The following is a 20,164-nucleotide window of genomic DNA, read 5'->3' as shown; positions in this document are numbered from 1 at the left end:
CTCAACTCATGCTGTATTGCGGAGGGGAGAGGGAGTTCGTGCATTTGTTTTTTTTCTGCCTCCCTCTGACACTTCTGAAGGCAATGCAGCAGCCTTCACCACATCCGACCTGATAAAGACTTTGAGCGTTGGTTCACATGACAGCTAGCTGTGGCTTATCACACTCCCTAATGCACACACAGCCACTACAAACCTGAAGCCACCATAGAGAAAGACTGGGGAGGTTAGAGGAGTCAGCCTTACTCATATCCACCACTTTAGAATGAACGTTTAACTCATTCATAGAGTAGGCTGCACTATGAATGTAACCTAACCTCTGAAAGTAAATTCTAAACGTATGTTCAGAGAGTACAGGATCTGGCGCATAGCACCAATGTTGATAGGAGAAATACTGAAGTAATTCCTTTTGACTTTCAGAATGCTCTGATGTCATGTCACGTCTATTCTCTCTCTCCCCCCAGGGAAAGGTCCACCTGGAGATGCGTCTGAATGAACTGATCATAGAGAATGGCTCCATGTGCCAGCAGCTACTGGTTCGGTGAGTACTGATCCAGGGTCAGAATGTTTTCTTCCCCTTGATGGGTAAGGTTAGGGTGGGGTGTGTAGTATAATCTGATCCTAGATCTGTGGTTAGGGGCACCTGTTACCCTAAGAAGCATAGAAAGACTTTAACACAAGTACATTAACATGTGGATTTTCTCTATGCAGTCTTATTTGCTGTCGTTAAGCCTTTGTTTGTGGCTGGGCTAGATCGGCCAACACCATTAAGCCTCCCAGTCAGGCATCAATAGGCTCTAAGGAGCCAGAGCCCAGAGACCCAACCATGGTTTACCCTCTCTTCAGTTCCTCTTACCGCAGCTGTTTTCTCCTACTCGCGAATTCACCTCTGCTGTGTTCATTTTCAACATACACACACAGCTCTCACAAACAACTTGTGTCCTCTGTTGGTGTTTGACTGTGTATCCATACTGTGCACTGTCCCTGAGCACTCCCTTTGGCATTGCATGTGTGTTTGTGTATTTCCAAGAGATTGTCATCTCAAGGGTTTTGTGTGCTTGCATTGTGTGTGCGTTAGTCAGTGGATGTTGTTGTTGCTTGGCTTCACTCATTCAAACCGCGGCAAACAGGTTAATGAGGAGGAAGTGATGGCATCTTGACAGGAAACTGCTGTAGCACTGCTCCCACCGCTATGGTCGCTGCAGCTGGCGTCTCAGAACCGCCGCGCTGCCGTCGTTGGTGTGTCACCACTACCTGCTCACTGTTACTGTCTCCTCCACCCTGACTTGTCCTGTGGGAGGATTAGGGTAGTAAAGCTACTGGTAATTTACCAAAGTTACCAGAAGCTTTGGTAGTTTTGGTAATTAATAAAAAATATATGGCAATCTATAGTAACTTTTGGTTATTTTTATATATATATATACTTTTTTGGGGGAGGAGGTAATTTATACTTGAATAACTTTTTAAAAACTATTTATCGTATTCATAATATATACTAAGGGTGCAAAATATTAAGGATACCTGCTCTTTCTATGACAGACTGACCAGGTAAATTAGTTTTTAAAATCTACTTCAATCAGTGTAGATGAAGGGGGAGGAGACAGGTTAAAGAAGGTTTCTTAAGCCTTGAGACAATTGAGACATGGCTTGTGTATGTGTTCCATCCAGGGGTTGAATGGGCAAGACAAAATATTTAAGGTCCTTTGAATCAGTTGAGGCTGCTGAGGGGCTCCTAATAATGGTTGGAACGGCACGAATGGCATCAATATTAGGAAGTTTAAAAAAAAAAAATGTTTTGTTCACTATGTGTACGTGTCCCATGAGTTTCTAGTGGATAGACCATATGTTTCAAGAGAAAATGGCCAAATTAATGAAGGATGCATCTAACCAACAATGGGACTATTTTCAATTAACTCTGCAACTCTTTCAGCTGTTCACTTTTTTCAATACTGCCACTAGTTTGACAGCAAAATATTGACTAAACAAATACATATTGATATGGTGAAAAATGTGTGTTTAAAAAAATATATATATATATTTATAAAGGATATTTCATGCTGAAACCCCCATTAAACACCAATGCTATTAAAGGTTATGGTTTATTTAGGATTGTTTTACAGGTTTGTTTTTCTTTTTTTAATGATGCCCTGTGCCTAGACACACCATGCCTACACTTCCTGCCTATCTCTTCTCTGAGAGTTAACAAATGAATAACAAAATCAGCCAATTCATTCACACTTTTGGTTGCATCCTGTACTGCTAATTTGCATTGCATCCTGTCTGGTGTTTACGTAGGCGCTGTTCTGGCAATCTGACCTACCCACTCAGGATGTGCTATTACCCTCAATCAATATTTTTTTTGTATACTTGTTGGATACATGTTGTAAAGGTATACTAGCCTTACTTTAAAAATAGGAAACGATAGGGAGAACTTGACGGGATATTTCAAAATGTGCATCCTGTCTGGTGTTTCATCTCCAGCACCACCCCAACATAAGTGAAAATTGCACATATGTTTCATAGTAAAAAAGAGAGGATGAAGATATGTTTCCAATGCATCATGAGAATTTTTTTTTTTTAAACAATTATGAGCAGGCATTGCCTACTAAGTGGTCTAATAATGGTTGATGATGTCATTGGAAACAATTTTCTTCCTCTATATTTTTAACTACAAAACATAGAAACGTGCCATGATCAAACACCAGACAGGATGCAATGCAAATTAGCAGTACAGGGTGCAACCAAAAGTGTGAATGAATGAACAAATTAATAACAATCATTTAGTGAACCTGGGGGCTGTCCAGGAGCACACAGTCAAGCACACTGCAGAGGGAGGTGGTTACCCTCTGGGTCCCTGCATAAAGTGAGCAGGTCTGCTGCTGTTGAGCGCCTGTACAGTGTGAACATACAGTGAGCAGGTCTGCTGCTGTTGAGCGCCTGTACACTGTGAACATACAGTGACATGGAACATTACCCTCCAGGCATACAGGAACACTCTTCCTGCCACCTTATTTGTATATAACCACACATTCACATACACCCCCCCCCCTTTGCATAAACAATGGTAAAACTCTGTTTAATCCTAACCATTACGTTATTATTGACACCTTCTTCCTCAAACAAAGGTGCCTATGTACTGTTTTCAGTTGAAGGGCAGAACATCAACTAATCATGACAGATCAACTTTGGTCATCTTGTTAGATGCAGGAAAAATGCAACTTGAAAATGATGTTACAATCTGAAAAGGCATTGGAAATGTATTCATGTTTGTTGCTGTAAAAAAGGGGGGAAATTACATGTTTAGTGAAATTGTGTGTGTGGGGGGGTTTCTTCTCTGACTCCTTTATGGTCAAATAATTACTTTGCTGTGGTTTGGTTCAAGTTTTGGCCAGACTACGGGTTGAACTCCCCCCTCAACCCTCTGGCTGGCTGTTAGTAATGCCCAATAAGCCCCACCCCTCAGACTTAAATATATGTGTCTGTGAGTTTATTTAAGCAATATGGCCTGAGGTGGTATGGTGTATGGCCAACACCACAGCTGAGGGCTGTTCTTATGCGCGATGCAATGCGGAGCGCTTGGCTGTGCTATATTGGCCATATACCACCAATCCCTGATTTGCCTTAAACTGGTTATTAGAGCAGTAAAAATAAATGTTTTGTCATACCCTTGGTATACGGTCTGGTATACCACAGCTGTCAGCCAATCAGCATTCAGGGCTCGAACCACCCAGTTTATAATTGTGAAATATATGTTTATATTTAGCATCACTGTTGTACTGTAGTAGCTTCAGTTTGCTTTAAAAAAAAGATGTAACAAGTTATATCTTGTGTCCTCTTTGAAAATCTATGGTAGATGAACTGTCTCTGTACTATAATGAATAGCAACTACTGTAGTATGTACCAAATACACCCGTGACTGTGTCCATGGGAATATTTCCCACATTCTGGACTACTTTTGGCTCCCTATGTCGTAGAAAGACATACCATATCTCTCTGTCAACGTGGGGCTCCCGAGTGGCGCAGTGGTCTAAGGCACTGCATCTGTGCTTGAGGTGTCCCTACAGACCAAGTTTCGATTCCAGGCTGTATCACAACCAGCCATGATTGGGAGTCCCATAGGTCGGCGCACAATTGGCCCACCGTCGTTAGGGTTTGGCCGGGGTAGGCCGTCCATTGTAAATAAGAATTTGTTCTTAACTGACTTGCCTAGTTAAATGATCAAAATCTGCCAACTGACTGAGAAGGTAGGAAGTGTAGGCATGGTTTGTCTAAAGCCATAGGCTGTCATGACGATTTTCCCTAACCACTCACTCAGCCATGGGACTAATGAACAGCTACAGATGTCTGTGATGTATGCTGTAAGAATGTCACCAAAGCCGTGTGTGTGACACAGACAACGACAGTGTACCTGTGTGTGTGTCCTCCCTAGAGTTACAAAGGGAAGACTTACTGTAAACTTTCTAAGTTTACCAGTAAACAGAATTTGGTAACTTTTTCACGTTTTGGTGGGGAATTTTATAAAATTACATTTAGTGGCTTTTTTGGGTACTTCAGATTGTCACAGGTGTGTGTAATCTCTGGCCCTCTGTGGCATTATCACATGTAAAATTATATTAAATAATTAAGATATTTTAAAAAATGGGGGGAAAAAATGTTTGAATGACAAACCTATAAAACATTATCCTAAATCAAACATTTAATAGCACTTAGATTGTGCTGCTACCCTCCAATGAAGATTTGTTTTGTCAGTCATACATTTTATAAAAGTGTAATAGCCTTACATTAAAGATATTTTCATATTCATCATCCCCAACATCATTATATGTGAAAATGGCACGTTTCATAGTTAAAAATAGAGGAAGCTAAGTGTTTCCAATGACATCAACCATTATTAGACCATTTAGTAGGCAATGCCAGCCCATAATTGGTTAAAAATCGCATGATGCATTGGAAACTTAGATTTTTTTTTTTTATTACTACAAAACATAGAAATGTGCAATTGTCTCATGTTGGGGTGCTGGAGATGAGGTTGAAACCTTTCCCTACAAAGACTAAATAATGTGCATGTTTACAGTTTTTGTAGCATATTTAATCTATGTAGCATATTGTGAGTGGTAGGTCAGATTGTCAGAACACTGTAATATTGACATGAGAAACACTAAGGTCAATCCTGTCAAAGTTGAGTGTATTCTATGGTTTTATTAGTGTTTTCTCCTGTTGCTTTTGTCTCCCCCAGGATAATAGAATGCCAGGGCTTGCCTCTGATCAGTGGACAGAACTGTGACCCGTATGCCACTGTCTCGCTCGTTGGGCCTGCCAGGTAAGACTAGACTACAATCCTCTGCAGTGGCACATGATTATTAGCTCACTTCAATTGAACCCACATAGCTAATGCAATGTGTCAACATCTTAGGCATTATATCCATTATTCTTTAACATAGACCCCCCCCCCCCCCCCCCCCCCCCCCCCCCCATGAGAAGGGTTTGAGTATATTTCTGACTCTTCTGTCTCCTTAGGTCTGACCAGAAGAAAACAAAGGTGAAAAAGAAGACCAGCGACCCTCAGTTTGAGGAAACCTTTAACTTTGAGGTAAACTTAATTTACATCTGGGCGCTCATGTCATCTGTTTTCTTCCCAACAGAGGAAAACAGACTCAAATGGGGACGGACTAACAGGAATGCTCACATTTTGTTTTCCATTCCAAAATCAAATCAAATCAAATGTATTTATATAGCCCTTCGTACATCAGCTGATATCTCAAAGTGCTGTACAGAAACCCAGCCTAAAACCCCAAACAGCAAGCAATCATCAAATCAAATCAAATCAAATTTATTTATATAGCCCTTCGTACATCAGCTGATATCTCAAAGTGCTGTACAGAAACCCAGCCTAAAACCCCAAACAGCAAGCAATGCAGGTGTAGAAGCACGGTGGCTAGGAAAAACTCCCTAGAAGATGTTTTAAACAGTTTTCCATTGCGTGCCCTAATGAACGCGTGCCCTAATGAACGCAACCTAGATGTCCGGCTGTTTTTTTTTTTTTTTTTCACATGCACCAAGTACAGCGGGTGTTGACCTTACAGTGAAATGCTTATTACAAGCCCTTAACCAACAATGCAGTTTTAAGAAAATATCAACAAAAAAAGTAAGAAGAATAACAAATATTTAAAGAACAGCAGTAAATAACAATAGCTGGGCTACAGTATATACAGGGGGTACTGGTGTCATGTGCGGGGGCACCAGTGTTGGTAATATGTACATGTAGGTAGAGTTAAAGTGACTGCATAGATAATAAGAGAGTAGCAGCAGAGTAGAAGGTGTGGGGGGGGGGGCAATGCAAATAGTCAAGAGTTGCCATTTGATTAGCTGTTCAGGAGTCTTATGACTTGGGGTAGAAGCTGTTTAGAAGCCTCTTGGACTTAGACTTGGTGCTCTGGTACCGCTTGCTGTGCGGTAGCAGAGAGAACAGTCCATGAATAGGGTGGCTGGAGTCTTTGTCAATTTTTAGGGCCTTCCTCTGACACCGCCTGGTATAGAGGTCCTGGATGGCAGGAAGCTTGGCCCCAGTGATGTACTGGGCCGTACGTACTACCCTCTAGTGCCTTGCGGTCAGAGGCCAAGCAGTTGCCATACCAGTGATGCAACCCGTCAGGATGCTCTCAATGGTGCAGCTGTAAAACCTTTTGAGAATCGGAGAACCCATGCCAAGTCTTTTCAGTCCCCTGAGGGGGAATAGGTTTTGTCGTGCCCTCTTCATGACTATCTTGGTGTACTTGGACCATGTTAGTTTGATTGTGACGTGGAAGCCAAGGAACTTGAAGATCTCAACCTGCTCCACTACAGCCCCATCAATGTTAAGGAATGTGTGCTCAGTCCTCCTTTTCCTGTAGTCCACAATCAACTCCTTTGTCTATGGGAGAGGTTGTTGTCCTTGCACCACTCGGTTGGGTCTCTGACCTCCTCTCTATAGGCTGTATCATCATTGTAGGTGATCAGGCCTACCACTGGTGTCATCAGCAAACTTAATGATGGTGTACTTAATGATGGTGTTGGAGTCGTGCCTGGGGGACTGAGCACACACCCCTGAGGTGCCCACGTGTTGAGGATCAGCGTGGCGGATGTGTTGTTACCTACCCTTACCACCAGGGGGCAGCCTGTCAGGAAGTCCAGGATCCAGTTGCAGAGGGAGGAGTATAGTCCCAGGGTCCTTAGCTCAGTGATGAGCTTTGAGAGCACTATGGTGTTGAACGCTGAGCTGTAGTCAATGAATAGCATTCTCACATCGGTGTTTCTTTTGTCCAGGTGTGAAAGGGCAGTGTGGAGTGGAATAGAGATTGCATCATCTGTGGTGCGGTATGCAAATTGGAGTGGGTCTAGGGTTTCTGGGATAATGGTGTACATGTGAGCCATGACCAACCTTTCAAAGCATTTCATGGCTACAGATGTGAGTGCTACGGGTCGGTAGTCATTTAGGCAGGTTACCTTAGTGTTCTTGGGCACAGGGACTATGGTGGTCTGCTTGAAGCATGTTGGTATTACAGACTTAGACAGGAAGAGTTTGAAAATGTCAGTGAAGACACTTGCCAGTTGGTCAGCACATGCTCGGAGTACCCATCCTGGTAATCCGTCTGGCCAAGTGGCCTTGTGAATGTTGACCTGTATAAAGGTTTTACTCACATCGGCTGCGGAGAGTGTGATCACACAGTCGTCCGGAACAGCTGATTCTCTCATGCATGTTTCACTGTTACTTGCCCTTGAAGTGAGCATGGAAGTTATTTAGCTCGTCTGGTAGGCTTGTGTCACTGGGCAGCTCTCGGCTGTGCTTCCCTTTGTAGTCTGTAATAGTTGGCAAGCCCTGCCACATCAAACGAGCATTGGAGCCGGTCTAGTACGATTCGATCTTAGTTCTGTATTGACGCTTTACCTGTTTGATGGTTTGTCAGAGGGCACAGCGGGATTTCTTATAAGCTTCCGGGTTAGAGTCCTGCTCCTTGAAAGCGGCAGCTCTAACCTTTAGCTCAGTGCGAATGTTGCCTGTAATCCATTGCTTCTGGTTGGAGTAAGTACATACAGTCACTGTGGGGACGATGTCCTCGATGCACTTATTGATAAAGTCAGTGACTGATGTGGTGTACTCCTCAATGCCATCGGAAGAATCCCGGAATATATTCCAATCTGTGCTAGCAAAACAGTCCTGTAGTTTAGCATCTGCTTCATCTGACCACTTTTTTTTTAATAGACTGAGTCAATGGTGCGTCCTGCTTTAATTTTTAATTGTAGACTGGAATCAGGAGGATAGAATTATGGTCAGATTTGCCAAATGGAGGGTGAGGGAGAGTTTTGTACGCGTCTCTGTGTGTGGAGTAAAGGTGGTCACATTTTTTTCCCCCTCTAGTTGCATGTTTTTAACATGCTTATAGAAATGAGGTAAAACTGATTTAAGTTTCCCTGCATTAAAGTCCCCCGCCACTAGGACCGCCGCCTCTGGATGAGCGTTTTCCTGTTTGCTTATGGCCGTATACAGCTCATTGAGTGTGTTTTTAGTGCCAGCATTGGTCTGTTGTGGTATGTAGACAGCTATGAAAAATACAGATAAACTTTCTAGGTAAATAGTGTGGTCTACAGCTTATCATGAGATACTCTACCTCAGGCGAGCAAAGCCTCGAGACTTACTTAGATATCGTGTGCCAGTTGTTGTTTACATATATGCATAGGCCCCCGCCCTGTGTCTTACCAGAGGCTGCTGTTCTGTCCTGCCGATAATGTATAACCCACCAGCTGTGTGTTCTTAATGTCGTCTTTCAGCCACGACTCGGTGAAACATAAGATATTACAGTTTTTAATGTCCCGTTGGTAGGATATACATGCTTTCAGTTCATCCCATTTTATTTCCCAGCGATTGAACGTTAGCTAGCAGGACGAAAGGCAGATTAGCCACCCGTCACTTGATCCTCACAAGACACCCTGATCTTTTCCCGCAAAATCTCAGTTTCCTTCTCCAGCTAATGATTGGGATCTGGGCCTGGTCGGGTGTCTGTAGTAGTATATCCCTCCTGTCCGACTCATTGAAGAAAAACTGTCTAATCTGAGGTGAGTAATCGCAGTTCTGATGTCCAGAAGCTCTTTTCGGTCATAAGAGACGGTAGCAGCAACATTATGTACAAAACAACGCAAAAAAAATAAAAATAGCATGGTTGGTTAAGAGCCGTTAAGACTGCAGCCATCCCCTCCGGCGCCATCACGTTAACTCGTCTGAGATGGTATTTGCTGGAGAAGACTGATGTAAATTCCGTCTTGTTGTCCTCAGGTCACAAGGCCCAACAGTTACACAAAAAAGTCTAATTTCCAAGTAGAGGAGGAGGACATTGAAAAGCTGGAGATCAAGTGAGTGTACCCTTTCCCCTCTTCTTTTCCTCTTTTTTCCTCTCCTCCTTTCTCTTCTATTTTTCTCTTTTTATTCTCTATTCTCCTTCTGCTTTTCTCTCCTTTTTTTTTTTTACTTCTCTTTTTTTTCCTATATTTTCCTTCTGACCTTTAACAGAACATCTGTGGGTTGGATTTTTTCTACACACTGACAAACAGACCACCATACCTCCATCTCTCTGGAGCGACTTCTGGGATGTAATCAGAAGAGGATTTTTCAAGTGTGTTTCAACTCAACCAGATTTGATTGGATTGTGTTAGTCACAACCGGTGTAGTGTGTAATGCAAAGTTGGTGGTTAAGGACCTGTGGGGTTTGTGTCTCTGTTTGCGTCACCTACAGCCGACTGACTCATAGCTACATAGCTCACTGGGTTTACAGTCGGGTAAGACTAGGCTGGGCCGAGAGAGGTAAACACACATGCATGACTTTCAGGCTTGGATTTGAGGTGATTTTAATTGCATGTGTATTTTTTATTTTTTTAAAGTGTACTGCAATTTGTATACTTCACACCGGTAAGGAGTAACTCATCAGTGTATTTTGTGTTTATGTGTTGAGATTGATGTGGTTGTGTTTTCCATGAGAGTGCCAGCCAGCCAATGGTAAGTGGTGTGTTTGGAAGGGGAAGGAGCATTGGTCCCTTTTTCGTAGATTTTTATAGTGTATTTGCAAATATCACATTCATTTAGTATGTGTGATTGAGTGTTTCTCTCTTTGTGTGTGTGTGTGTGTGTGTGGGTGTGTGTGTGTGTGTGTGTCTGCAGAGTTGACTTGTGGAACAATGGGAATTTGGCGCAGGATGTCTTCCTTGGGGAGACGCGGGTATCTGTCAAGATCCTGCGAAATGACCACATTCACAGGGCCTGGTAAGAACGGTGACACATCACCACACCACAGCTTCACCTCGCACATTGTCTTCCTGATGCTTCCGCGCCAGGTCACTCACACTAACTCGAGAGATTTCGCATACTGACGCAACAATATGCAAAGGTGCACGTAGCGTCCGCATGCCCACAGGAGCCCACAGCTCTAACTACAGACACACTGGTTGCATTCGAAAGTGGCATGCTATTCCTTCTACACTGCACTACTTTGTACCAGAGCCACATAGTCTACTAGGGAAATCGGGTGACCGTGACACACTTTCTTTCTCTCACATGGACATGTCGTGCACTCACTGCACGCAGCCACATGCCTGCTGCTGCTGCGCTCAACCTGAAGAATGTAATCTGACTGCCGCGCTAGCTAGCTGAAATGAATAGACTGATTAGCAGATGACAGATAAGGGGACATGACACAGAGGGTCTTACGTACTCCGCTGCTACTCGCCTTGTTTTATCAGCCACAACAATCCGGCGACTCTGACGTCTCACCCCTCAGTGCTGACCTTCTTTTCTGCATAGATCCGTGGATGCTAGATCAGATCTGCACATTGTGAGGTGGATGTTAAAAAGGCCCATACTCACAAATAATCTGAGGGGTACTGTTGATCTAGGATCATGTTCCCCCTGTCCATGTAATCTTATTCATTATGATTTAAAAGGCACAACGGATCCTACAATATAGCAGTCCTGCTGCAATACTCTTTGTGAATAGAGGAATAAGGGTACATCCAGTTCCTTGATATTTTTTCTACTTAATAGTGAGTTTTTCTCTTGTATTTTAAAGGTGCTACACATCAGATTTAAAAAAAAAAAAAAAAGTGTATTTTAATTTCAGAATTTCCATTTATATCTGGCGCTAATAGTGGAATTATAGTGTTTCACAGTATTACTTACCTGCCAGTGTTATTATTGGCTATGATATTCGCCTATTGATTTCTCCCGCCAGAACAGCGTCTGTTGTCAAACTGGGAAAACTGTTCTGACTTTGGCTGTGTTATCTACTGGAAATCAGTATCATTTCCTGGTAGCTAAAATTTGACACCTCTCAATCTCAGTTTACCTGAGAAAATAAGCACTGAATATTGTAGGGAATCATTGTATTATTTTTGCAGCTGTTGTCGGTTTTGGTCTACCAGCTTCAAACAGCGGTTTCTGAAATTATACAAAATCCTACGTATAGCACCTTTAACAATATATAATTGGAGATGAACCTGTGCCAGATCCTGTCCCCCGGTCTAGCAGCTCTATATCTGTGGTACTTTTTTGTACTGGTTACTTCCGTCGTCTTCAGACTGCTTTGAACACTGCGATGGTGGTGTTGTGTAAACTTTGTGTGTGTGTGTGTGTGCGCCTCTAGGTGATAAGGGATTATGCAGATACTGATCTATGTGTTTTGCATGAGGGCCGTGAGACTAGTGTGTGGGTGTCAGTTTGCATGGAGACAGCAGAACCCCATCTCCTGTAGAGGGAGGGAGGGAGGGAGAGAAAGCCAGGGATGATCTATACATACTCTAACATACAGACCCACAACTCTGCTGAACAAAATGTATATTGATCTATTGACTGTCCCAGAATACATGGGCTCAACTGAAGTTTCTGGGTGTCTGAGTACTGCAGTACGAATACAGTTCAAGCAGATTAGAGACAAACATAGCTGCAGCTTTCGAAGCGATGAAGAGTTCCAGCCTGATGTAAATCTGTGAAAACTGCTCCATCTGTTGGTGGCTAGGCAGCTATACAGGCTCACCCAGCTCATTCACACACTGCTTAAACACACAGCTTAATTGCTCAACTATGCATTGTTTTTCGCGTTCTGTTTGAAATCTTTGCATAGTTTTTAAAATTTTATTTTAAAGCTACTACACTACCAGAGGTGTAAAACTCTAACTCCAAAGATTTTTTTGATATAAATGCTATTTTATTATGTTTGTTTAATCGATGTGGACAGGAAATGGATTTCAAAGTGAAGAAGCACTATATGGCTGAAAACGTCACATTTCATGACCCATGTCGAGGACAGCATTGACAGCATCATTTGCGTCTCACCACTAGGGTTGCGAAATTCTGGCAACTTTGCCAAAACTCCCAGTTTTTCTAGACATTCTGGTCGGAAGACTCCAGATGTCCTGATTCCATGAAGCTTTCAACCGGTATTTCTATATTTAATCCTGGACATAAGTTATCGGAAATGTGCAACCCGACTCACCACTGTCAAATACAAATGTGTCGGCTGGCCATCACTCTTAACGCTGACTGGGTGTGTTTTGTTGGGTGTCTTTCTCTGGTCCACAGGTATCTCCTCCAGCCTAAAGGGAACGGGAAGTCCAAGACGGACGACCTGGGCTCTCTGAGGCTCAACGTAACCTACACCGAGGACAATGTGCTGCCATCCGCCTGCTACACACCGCTCCGCACGCTGCTGCTCAAGTCCCCAGACATTAAGGTGATAACCTCAGACCGGTCTTGTTCACACACCTGGTCTGCCTGAATGGTACATTATGCTCATTAAGGAACTTAAAGGGATGCTAGCTGATACCCATATGCTTCCAGTCATTGTGCTAACGCTAGCTAGCATTGGCTCGGGAAACTATCTCAAATGTCCTTCATACTGGACACAGACATAACAATGGCATCCACAAGTTCATCTGACTCAGGGGAAGTAGATACGGGGCCTCATTGCCCAAATCCCCAAGTTTCCCTTTAAGGAAGAAAGTGTACAATAGTGTACAATAGAGGACGCAAGGACCAACAATTTGTCAAAAACTATCAGTGGCCAACCATCGCCCACAGACCCCACTGTGTATTCCACACCGCTTCCAGTAGTTTGTAATGAGTGGTGGCCGTCTACACGTTGAATTGCGGTCAACTAATAACCATTAGTGGCTGACCAATCATCGCTCACAGTATCGTGCCTTTTGAGAATAAGGGGATTTTTTCAGAACCTCTCTCTGTCCCCCCTGCCTCTCTCCATTTATCTCTCTTCCCCCTCTCAGCCCATCTCGGCGTCAGCGGCCCACATTCTGGGGGACATCTGCAGGGAGAGGTATGAGGCGGTGCTGCCCGTGGTCCGCCTGCTGCTCCACCACAGCCGCCTGGTGCCCTTCGTCTCCGCCATCACTGTCCTGGAACTGGAGAACACTCAGTGAGTAGTACACACTTCTCCTGGGCCCTATCGGCTCTGGACAAAAGTAGTGCTCTATATAGTGAATAGGCACCCTGTCCTCTGAACCCCGTCTTGTCTGTCTAGGGAGGCCAACACCATTTTCCGTGGCAACTCCCTGGCAACGCGCTGCATCGACGACATGATGAAGATTGTAGGGCGGAGCTACCTGACCGTCACCCTGAAGCCTGTATTGGATGAGGTAATGTACATCCATATGTTACCTGGGGAATAATGTGAGGAAATGGATTATGTCATAGATCAACACCGATCCTAAGAAGCAAGCCCTGCTATGAACCACATCGTAGAAGCTCATTTCATAATCTAGGAACAACATGTTTGAAAATGAATTCAAAACTCAGCATAACAGCTAAATACAAAGTTCTTTTTTTCGTAGATTTGTGACTCCAACAAAACCTGTGAGATTGACCCGATCAAACTGAAAGAGGGAGACAACGTTGAGGTCAACAAGGTACAGTATACATTTGTCCGGTGCATCGCAAGCTGTCTTATCAGTGTATTGTCTAGTAGTGGTGTGGTATACAGAAAGAACTGTTATAATAAGTGTGTGCGTGTTCACGATGTGCATGTCCGTCCTCTCCAGGAGAACCTGCAGGGGTACGTTCAGAAGGTGTTCTCGTCCATCACCCAGTCCAGCTCCAGCTGTCCCCCGCTCATGTGTGACGTGTTCCGCTCGCTGCGTCACATGGCCTCCAAGCGGTTCCCAGGTGAGCGGGGCATCACACGCATCTTCGTCCTCTCTCCTCACCTTCATCCTACCTCATCCTCAGCAGGATTGCACATTTCTGGAAACCTTTCCAAAGTTCCTGGGTTTAAAAAAAAATCCTGTTTGGGGAATTGCTAAACTTTCAGGGAAAGTTTCTGGAGTTTTGCAACCCTGTTCCTCAGTCACAGCTCTCTCATCAATACTCACTGTGCCTCATCACATTAGAGAGAACGTCCACTAACCACAAATCAAGTTTCTGAGATGTTTTCATACCACAAATATAGAGTTGATTTTGTGTAAGTCCCTTTTTATAAGCATTAGTGTAGAAAGGTCCAGGTCTCTATCCAAAGGAAAAGATGGTAGATCTGAAATATCTACAGAAATATCTGCAGGGTAGCCTAGTGGTTAGAGCGTTGGACTAGTAACCGGAAGGTTGCAAGTTCGAATCCCCGAGCTGACAAGGTACAAATCTGTCGTTCTGCCCCTGAACAGGCAGTTAACCCACTGTTCCTAGGCCGTCATTGAAAATAAGAATTTGTTCTTAACTGACTTGCCTAGTAAAATAAAGGTAAAATAAAATAAAATAAAATAAAAATTATGCCAATCTTTCCCAAGTATTATCTAGTTACTTTTACAGATGGTTTTTCTAAAGTATCTTCCATCAGTAAGCAGCATGTTGTAGAGACCAGATACAGAAATATTATGCCAATCTTTCCCAAGTATTATCTAGTTACTTTTACAGATGGTTTTTCTAAAGTATCTTCCATCAGTAAGCAGCATGTTGTAGAGACCATGTCCACCATGAGGTGGAGCCAGAAGCCTGACTAAAGTGCAGGAGATTGTCTCATAGTATGTACAGTGCCTTGCGAAAGTATTCGGCCCCCTTGAACTTTGCGACCTTTTGCCACATTTCAGGCTTCAAACATAAAGATATAAAGCTGTATTTTTTTGTGAAGAATCAACAACAAGTGGGACACAATCATGAAGTGGAACGACATTTATTGGATATTTCAAACTTTTTTAACAAATCAAAAACTGAAAAATTGGGCGTGCAAAATTATTCAGCCCCTTTACTTTCAGTGCAGCAAACTCTCTCCAGAAGTTCAGTGAGGATCTCTGAATGATCCAATGTTGACCTAAATGACTAATGATAAATACAATCCACCTGTGTGTAATCAAGTCTCCGTATAAATGCACCTGCACTGTGATAGTCTCAGAGGTCTGTTAAAAGCGCAGCGAGCATCATGAAGAACAAGGAACACACCAGGCAGGTCCGAGATACTGTTGTGAAGAAGTTTAAAGCCGGATTTGGATACAAAAAGATTTCCCAAGCTTTAAACATCCCAAGGACCACTGTGCAAGCGATAATATTGAAATGGAAGGAGTATCAGACCACTGCAAATCTACCAAGACCTGGCCGTCCCTCTAAACTTGCAGCTCATACAAGGAGAAGACTGATCAGAGATGCAGCCAAGAGGCCCATGATCACTCTGGATGAACTGCAGAGATCTACAGCTGAGGTGGGAGACTCTGTCCATAGGACAACAAACAGTCGAATATTGCACAAATCTGGCCTTTATGGAAGAGTGGCAAGAAGAAAGCCATTTCTTAAAGGTATCCATAAAAAGTGTCGTTTAAAGTCTGCCACAAGCCACCTGGGAGACACACCAAACATGTGGAAGAAGGTGCTCTGGTCAGATGAAACCAAAATTGAACTTTTTGGTAACAATGCAAAACTTTATGTTTGGCGTAAAAGCAACACAGCTCATCACCCTGAACACACCATCCCCCACTGTCAAACATGGTGGCAGCATCATGGTTTGGGCCTGCTTTTCTTCATCAGGGACAGGGAAGATGGTTAAAATTGATGGGAAGATGGATGGAGCCAAATACAGGACCATTCTGGAAGAAAACCTGATGGAGTCTGCAAAAGACCTGAGACTGGGACGGAGATTTGTCTTCCAACAAGACAATGATCCAAAACATAAAGCAAAATCTACAATGGAATGGTTCAAAAATAAACATATCCAGGTGTTAGAATGGCCAAGTCAAAGTCCAGACCTGAATCCAATCGAGAATCTGTGGAAAGAACTGAAAACTGCTGTTCACAAATGCTCTCCATCCAACCTCACTGAGCTCGAGTTGTTTTGCAAGGAGGAATGGGAAAAATGTTCAGTCTCTCGATGTGCAAAACTGATAGAGACATACCCCAAGCGACTTACAGCTGTAATCGCAGCAAAAGGTGGCGCTACAAAGTATTAACTTAAGGGGGCTGAATAATTTTGCACGCCCAATTTGTTAAAAAAGTTAGAAATATCCAATAAATGTCATTCCACTTCATGATTGTGTCCCACTTGTTGTTGATTCTTCACAGAAAAATACAGTTTTATATCTTTATGTTTGAAGCCTGAAATGTGGCAAAAGGTCGCAAAGTTCAAGGGGGCCGAATACTTTCGCAAGGCACTGTATGACAGAGGCCCTTCAAGTAGAAGCTACTGAATCTGTGAGAAGGTCCTGTTAATGTGTAGTGTTGGAACTTTGTATGAGCCATGTTCTCATAAACCGCTATGCTCATATGAATTGGCACCTTTTAATGGTAGGAGGAGCATGACCTGTGTGTGTACTGTGGACAGCACTGCACAGTCCCAAATCAATTATTGTACCCTTTGTTGATCTGAAAGTAGTGGATGGGTATCAACCCTGACATAGGGTCTTTGCTTACGCCAATCCCGATCCAGTCCTTTCAAATCCACTAGGTGAGTCAATAAGGTCCAGGGAACAGATGAGATCAGTCTGGAACTGGGCCTGTCCCAGTTGTTAGCCTGTCTGGGTGTATCTGCATTGTGTGTATCTGCATTGCTTGCTGTTTGGGGTTTTAGGCTGAGTTTCTGTACAGCACTTTGTGACATCGGCTCATGTAAAAAGGGCTTTATGAATACATTTGATTAATGGGATAGTTCACCAAATAAAAGAAATGACATCCTAGTCAATGGATAAGGACAGGTAGCAAAGCTTTATTTTTATTTGTGCTTCTCCTGTCCCCTCTGTCTTCTACACCCCCCCCCCCCCCTCCTCCTTCTCTCCCTTCCTCCTCTCCCCTGCAGATGATCCTCACGTCCAGTATTCGGCAGTCAGCAGCTTCGTGTTCCTGCGCTTCTTCGCCGTCGCCGTTCTCTCGCCACACACCTTCCAGCTCCGCCCACACCATCCTGTGAGTACGCCCATATGCCTATGTTTTTTACATTTGTGTCACATAGGAGGTATCCCAAGTGTTTGCACTTTAGTGTTCACTTAGAAGTGAAAGTGTTCCTCCTATATTTGGGCTCCCGAGTGGCGCAGTGGTCTAAGGCACTGCATCTGCAGACACCCTGGTTCGAATCCAGGCTGTATCACAACCGGACGTGATTGGGAGTCCCATAGGGCGGTGCACAATTGGCCCAGCATCGTCCCGGTTTGGCCGGTGTAGGCCGTCATTGTAAATAAGAATTTGTTCTTAACTGACTTGCCTAGTTAAATTAAGGTGTAAGAAAAAAATATTAATTTAGAAGCGGGACCTCACTGCTGCTAAATTATTAACACCACTCCCAGAAATATGATTAGAAATTATATATTTTTGACTAAATATTTATTCTGAGACCTGCTTTTCAGATAATTGACAATCTTGCACAAAGTGCTTTTTCTACTTACCCAGAGTCTAATCTCATGGATACCAATTTTGTCTCAACATGCAGAAGTTGCTAACTAGCCTTAGCGCAATTGCTAACTAGCATTAGCACAATGACTGGAAGTCTTTGGAAGAGCTAGATTTGGTTATTGTGCTAATGCTAGTAAGCATTTACTCACAAAAATACTTCAAACTGCACACAGAGACATAAAAATGGTATCCATTAGTTTGTCTGACTAGGTAAGTTAAAAAAGAACTTTATTGCCAAAATCTGTTTAAAATCAGTGACAAGTTATAACATATATTTGTAGCAAACCAAGCGAGCGGTGCCCTCGAATGAGAGTCATGAGTGCACGGCCACTGCTTGCTCTTCATCTCCCTTTAGTGCAGTGGCGCGCATCAGTTATATTTTAAGATGGTGTCAACATAATTGCATTTTGGTTTAAGATGTCCTTTTTTTTTTTTTATCAGTTGAACATCCCAAATACTTAACATTTGACTCATTTAGCAGACACTCTTATCCAGCGCGACTTCATGTAGTGAGTACACACACACATGCTAGTTAATGCATACATTTTCATATTTAGTTCATACTGGTCCCCTGTGGGAATTGAACCCATAACCCTGGCATTGCAAGTGCCATGCTCTACCAACTGAGCCACACGGGACCACTTAAACTCTTCCATGAACAAATCGCACCAGCAGTTACCAGAGGCTACAATGAAAAAACAAGCATTGACATCCAGGAACACTTTTGAACTACCAAGTAGCTCCCAAGTGAAGTAGGCTAGGCTACCGACAATGACTAAACCAAGCACAAAACACTAGTCAACTGTTTGATTATAAAGTTGCGCTAGGCCTAGCCTACTATCAAACTGAATTGTTAGCCAAGTTGTTCTAATGAATCGCATGTAGCCCATGATATTACTGTGTTGGCCTAATTAGCATTTTACCGTGTCATTTATTAGTAAATGTACCTGTACTTTAGCCTAAATGTTAGAATTGGGTCCTACAGGTCATAGGCCTATTTCTTTGTTCAAAACCACAGGACAATCATTTCACTTAGATTACTGCAGTAAACCCATCCCCTAGCTTTCTGGAGGGATATGTGGTTAAACATGAGCATCGCTCAAAGCATTTCATACCATTTTAAATGGTAAGAGTCTGAATATTACTGCGGAAGTACATGTTCATTGGTCCTTGAAAAGGAGGCCTAGAGCATCTATCATGGATTTAGGAAGGTGCGGTGAGGGGCCAGAGGTGTGTTACTACTCTCCTCTAATCTGCCAGCCAGTGGTTGCACACATACAACAACCACTGAGCCCCCCCATAGGGGGCAGTATTGGACCAGATCTCTCTATGTTCCAGGTTAGCCAGGTGTTGTCTGGAAAATCCACTGTTTTACATGTAACACTGTGTGGGCGTGTGGGACAAGGCTCTTAGCTTTAATCTCCCAGGGGAGATAGTGAATATATGGAGCTATCCACAGGTGTCTATCCACGGGCCACTGGCCTCCCACAGAGAGGGGGAGGAATGCAGAAGGAGCCCTGTTCATTATAATGAGCCAGAGGGGCAGAAGGAGGGAGAGGGGAGAACCCTGGTCATTATAGTGAGGCCCACTTGGCAGCGTCCAGTACTCTACTCCTTGCCTCAGTGGAGCACAGCCATATACACACACAGGCTAGGCTCCTGGTTTCTCTGCTAGGCTCCTGTAGTTCTTGAAGAGAGGGTGGCTATGAGACACTGGGGGCTGCTGCCATAGCAGTATCACACACACACAAGACCTAACAACCTGCATGCATTTTGAGTACCATGCACACAATTTGAGGTCAAAGTATACTGGTATGAGAACTAGAGTTGTGTGTGTGTGTGTGTGTGGTACTCCTCTGATCTGCCAGCCAGTGGTTGCTTATGATGCGTTGTTGATGCTGGAGACTATTAGACCCCTGAGGAGATGGAGATTTGCCTTCTATCATTCCCAGAAGCTCCTCTACAGATGGAGCTGAAGGGAGCGGTTGGACCCTTTCGTAACGGGTAGAATTCTGTGGCAGGCTGAAACTCTATGGAAACCAGGGCTGACTAAAAAGCATGCAAAGAACCCATTTAGCACAGCAGAACACAGTAGCAGTGGCTTTAAACGTGAATGTACATTCACTATAGGCCTACATCATGCCATACCTGTTGCATGTACATTTCCCAAATTTGAGGATGTTCCAATGATGGAATGGTGTGTAGGCTACTCCAAACTTCCTATGTTTGTCAAACCATTTTTATGTTTAGTAAAATAAATGTTCCAAAAATAAGATGCCG

The 20,164-nt window shown here is 43.4% G+C and overlaps 1 protein-coding gene and 1 non-coding gene across 3 annotated transcripts in view; one reads left to right on the top strand and one right to left on the bottom strand.

Moving 5' to 3' along the window:
- LOC109905582 (ras GTPase-activating protein 2) overlaps positions 1-20,164 on the top strand; it is a 51,582-nt gene that overhangs the window by 8,771 nt on the left and 22,647 nt on the right. For both annotated transcript variants that reach the window (XM_020503035.2, XM_031790634.1), the window contains 11 exons: positions 462-538; positions 5,234-5,317; positions 5,515-5,587; positions 9,305-9,381; positions 10,184-10,285; positions 12,596-12,746; positions 13,297-13,445; positions 13,551-13,665; positions 13,861-13,935; positions 14,068-14,191; positions 17,295-17,401. In XM_020503035.2, the coding sequence (XP_020358624.2) occupies positions 462-538; positions 5,234-5,317; positions 5,515-5,587; positions 9,305-9,381; positions 10,184-10,285; positions 12,596-12,746; positions 13,297-13,445; positions 13,551-13,665; positions 13,861-13,935; positions 14,068-14,191; positions 17,295-17,401 (1,134 nt within the window). The remainder of the gene's footprint in view (positions 1-461; positions 539-5,233; positions 5,318-5,514; positions 5,588-9,304; positions 9,382-10,183; positions 10,286-12,595; positions 12,747-13,296; positions 13,446-13,550; positions 13,666-13,860; positions 13,936-14,067; positions 14,192-17,294; positions 17,402-20,164) is intronic.
- On the bottom strand, positions 18,451-18,522 carry trnaa-ugc (transfer RNA alanine (anticodon UGC)). Its single transcript has one exon. It is a non-coding gene; the product is annotated as a tRNA-Ala (tRNA).

Source organism: Oncorhynchus kisutch, linkage group LG15 (assembly GCF_002021735.2).
Source record: "Oncorhynchus kisutch isolate 150728-3 linkage group LG15, Okis_V2, whole genome shotgun sequence".
Classification (NCBI taxonomy): domain Eukaryota; kingdom Metazoa; phylum Chordata; class Actinopteri; order Salmoniformes; family Salmonidae; genus Oncorhynchus; species Oncorhynchus kisutch.
This window is presented reverse-complemented; position numbering and strand designations above follow the sequence as displayed.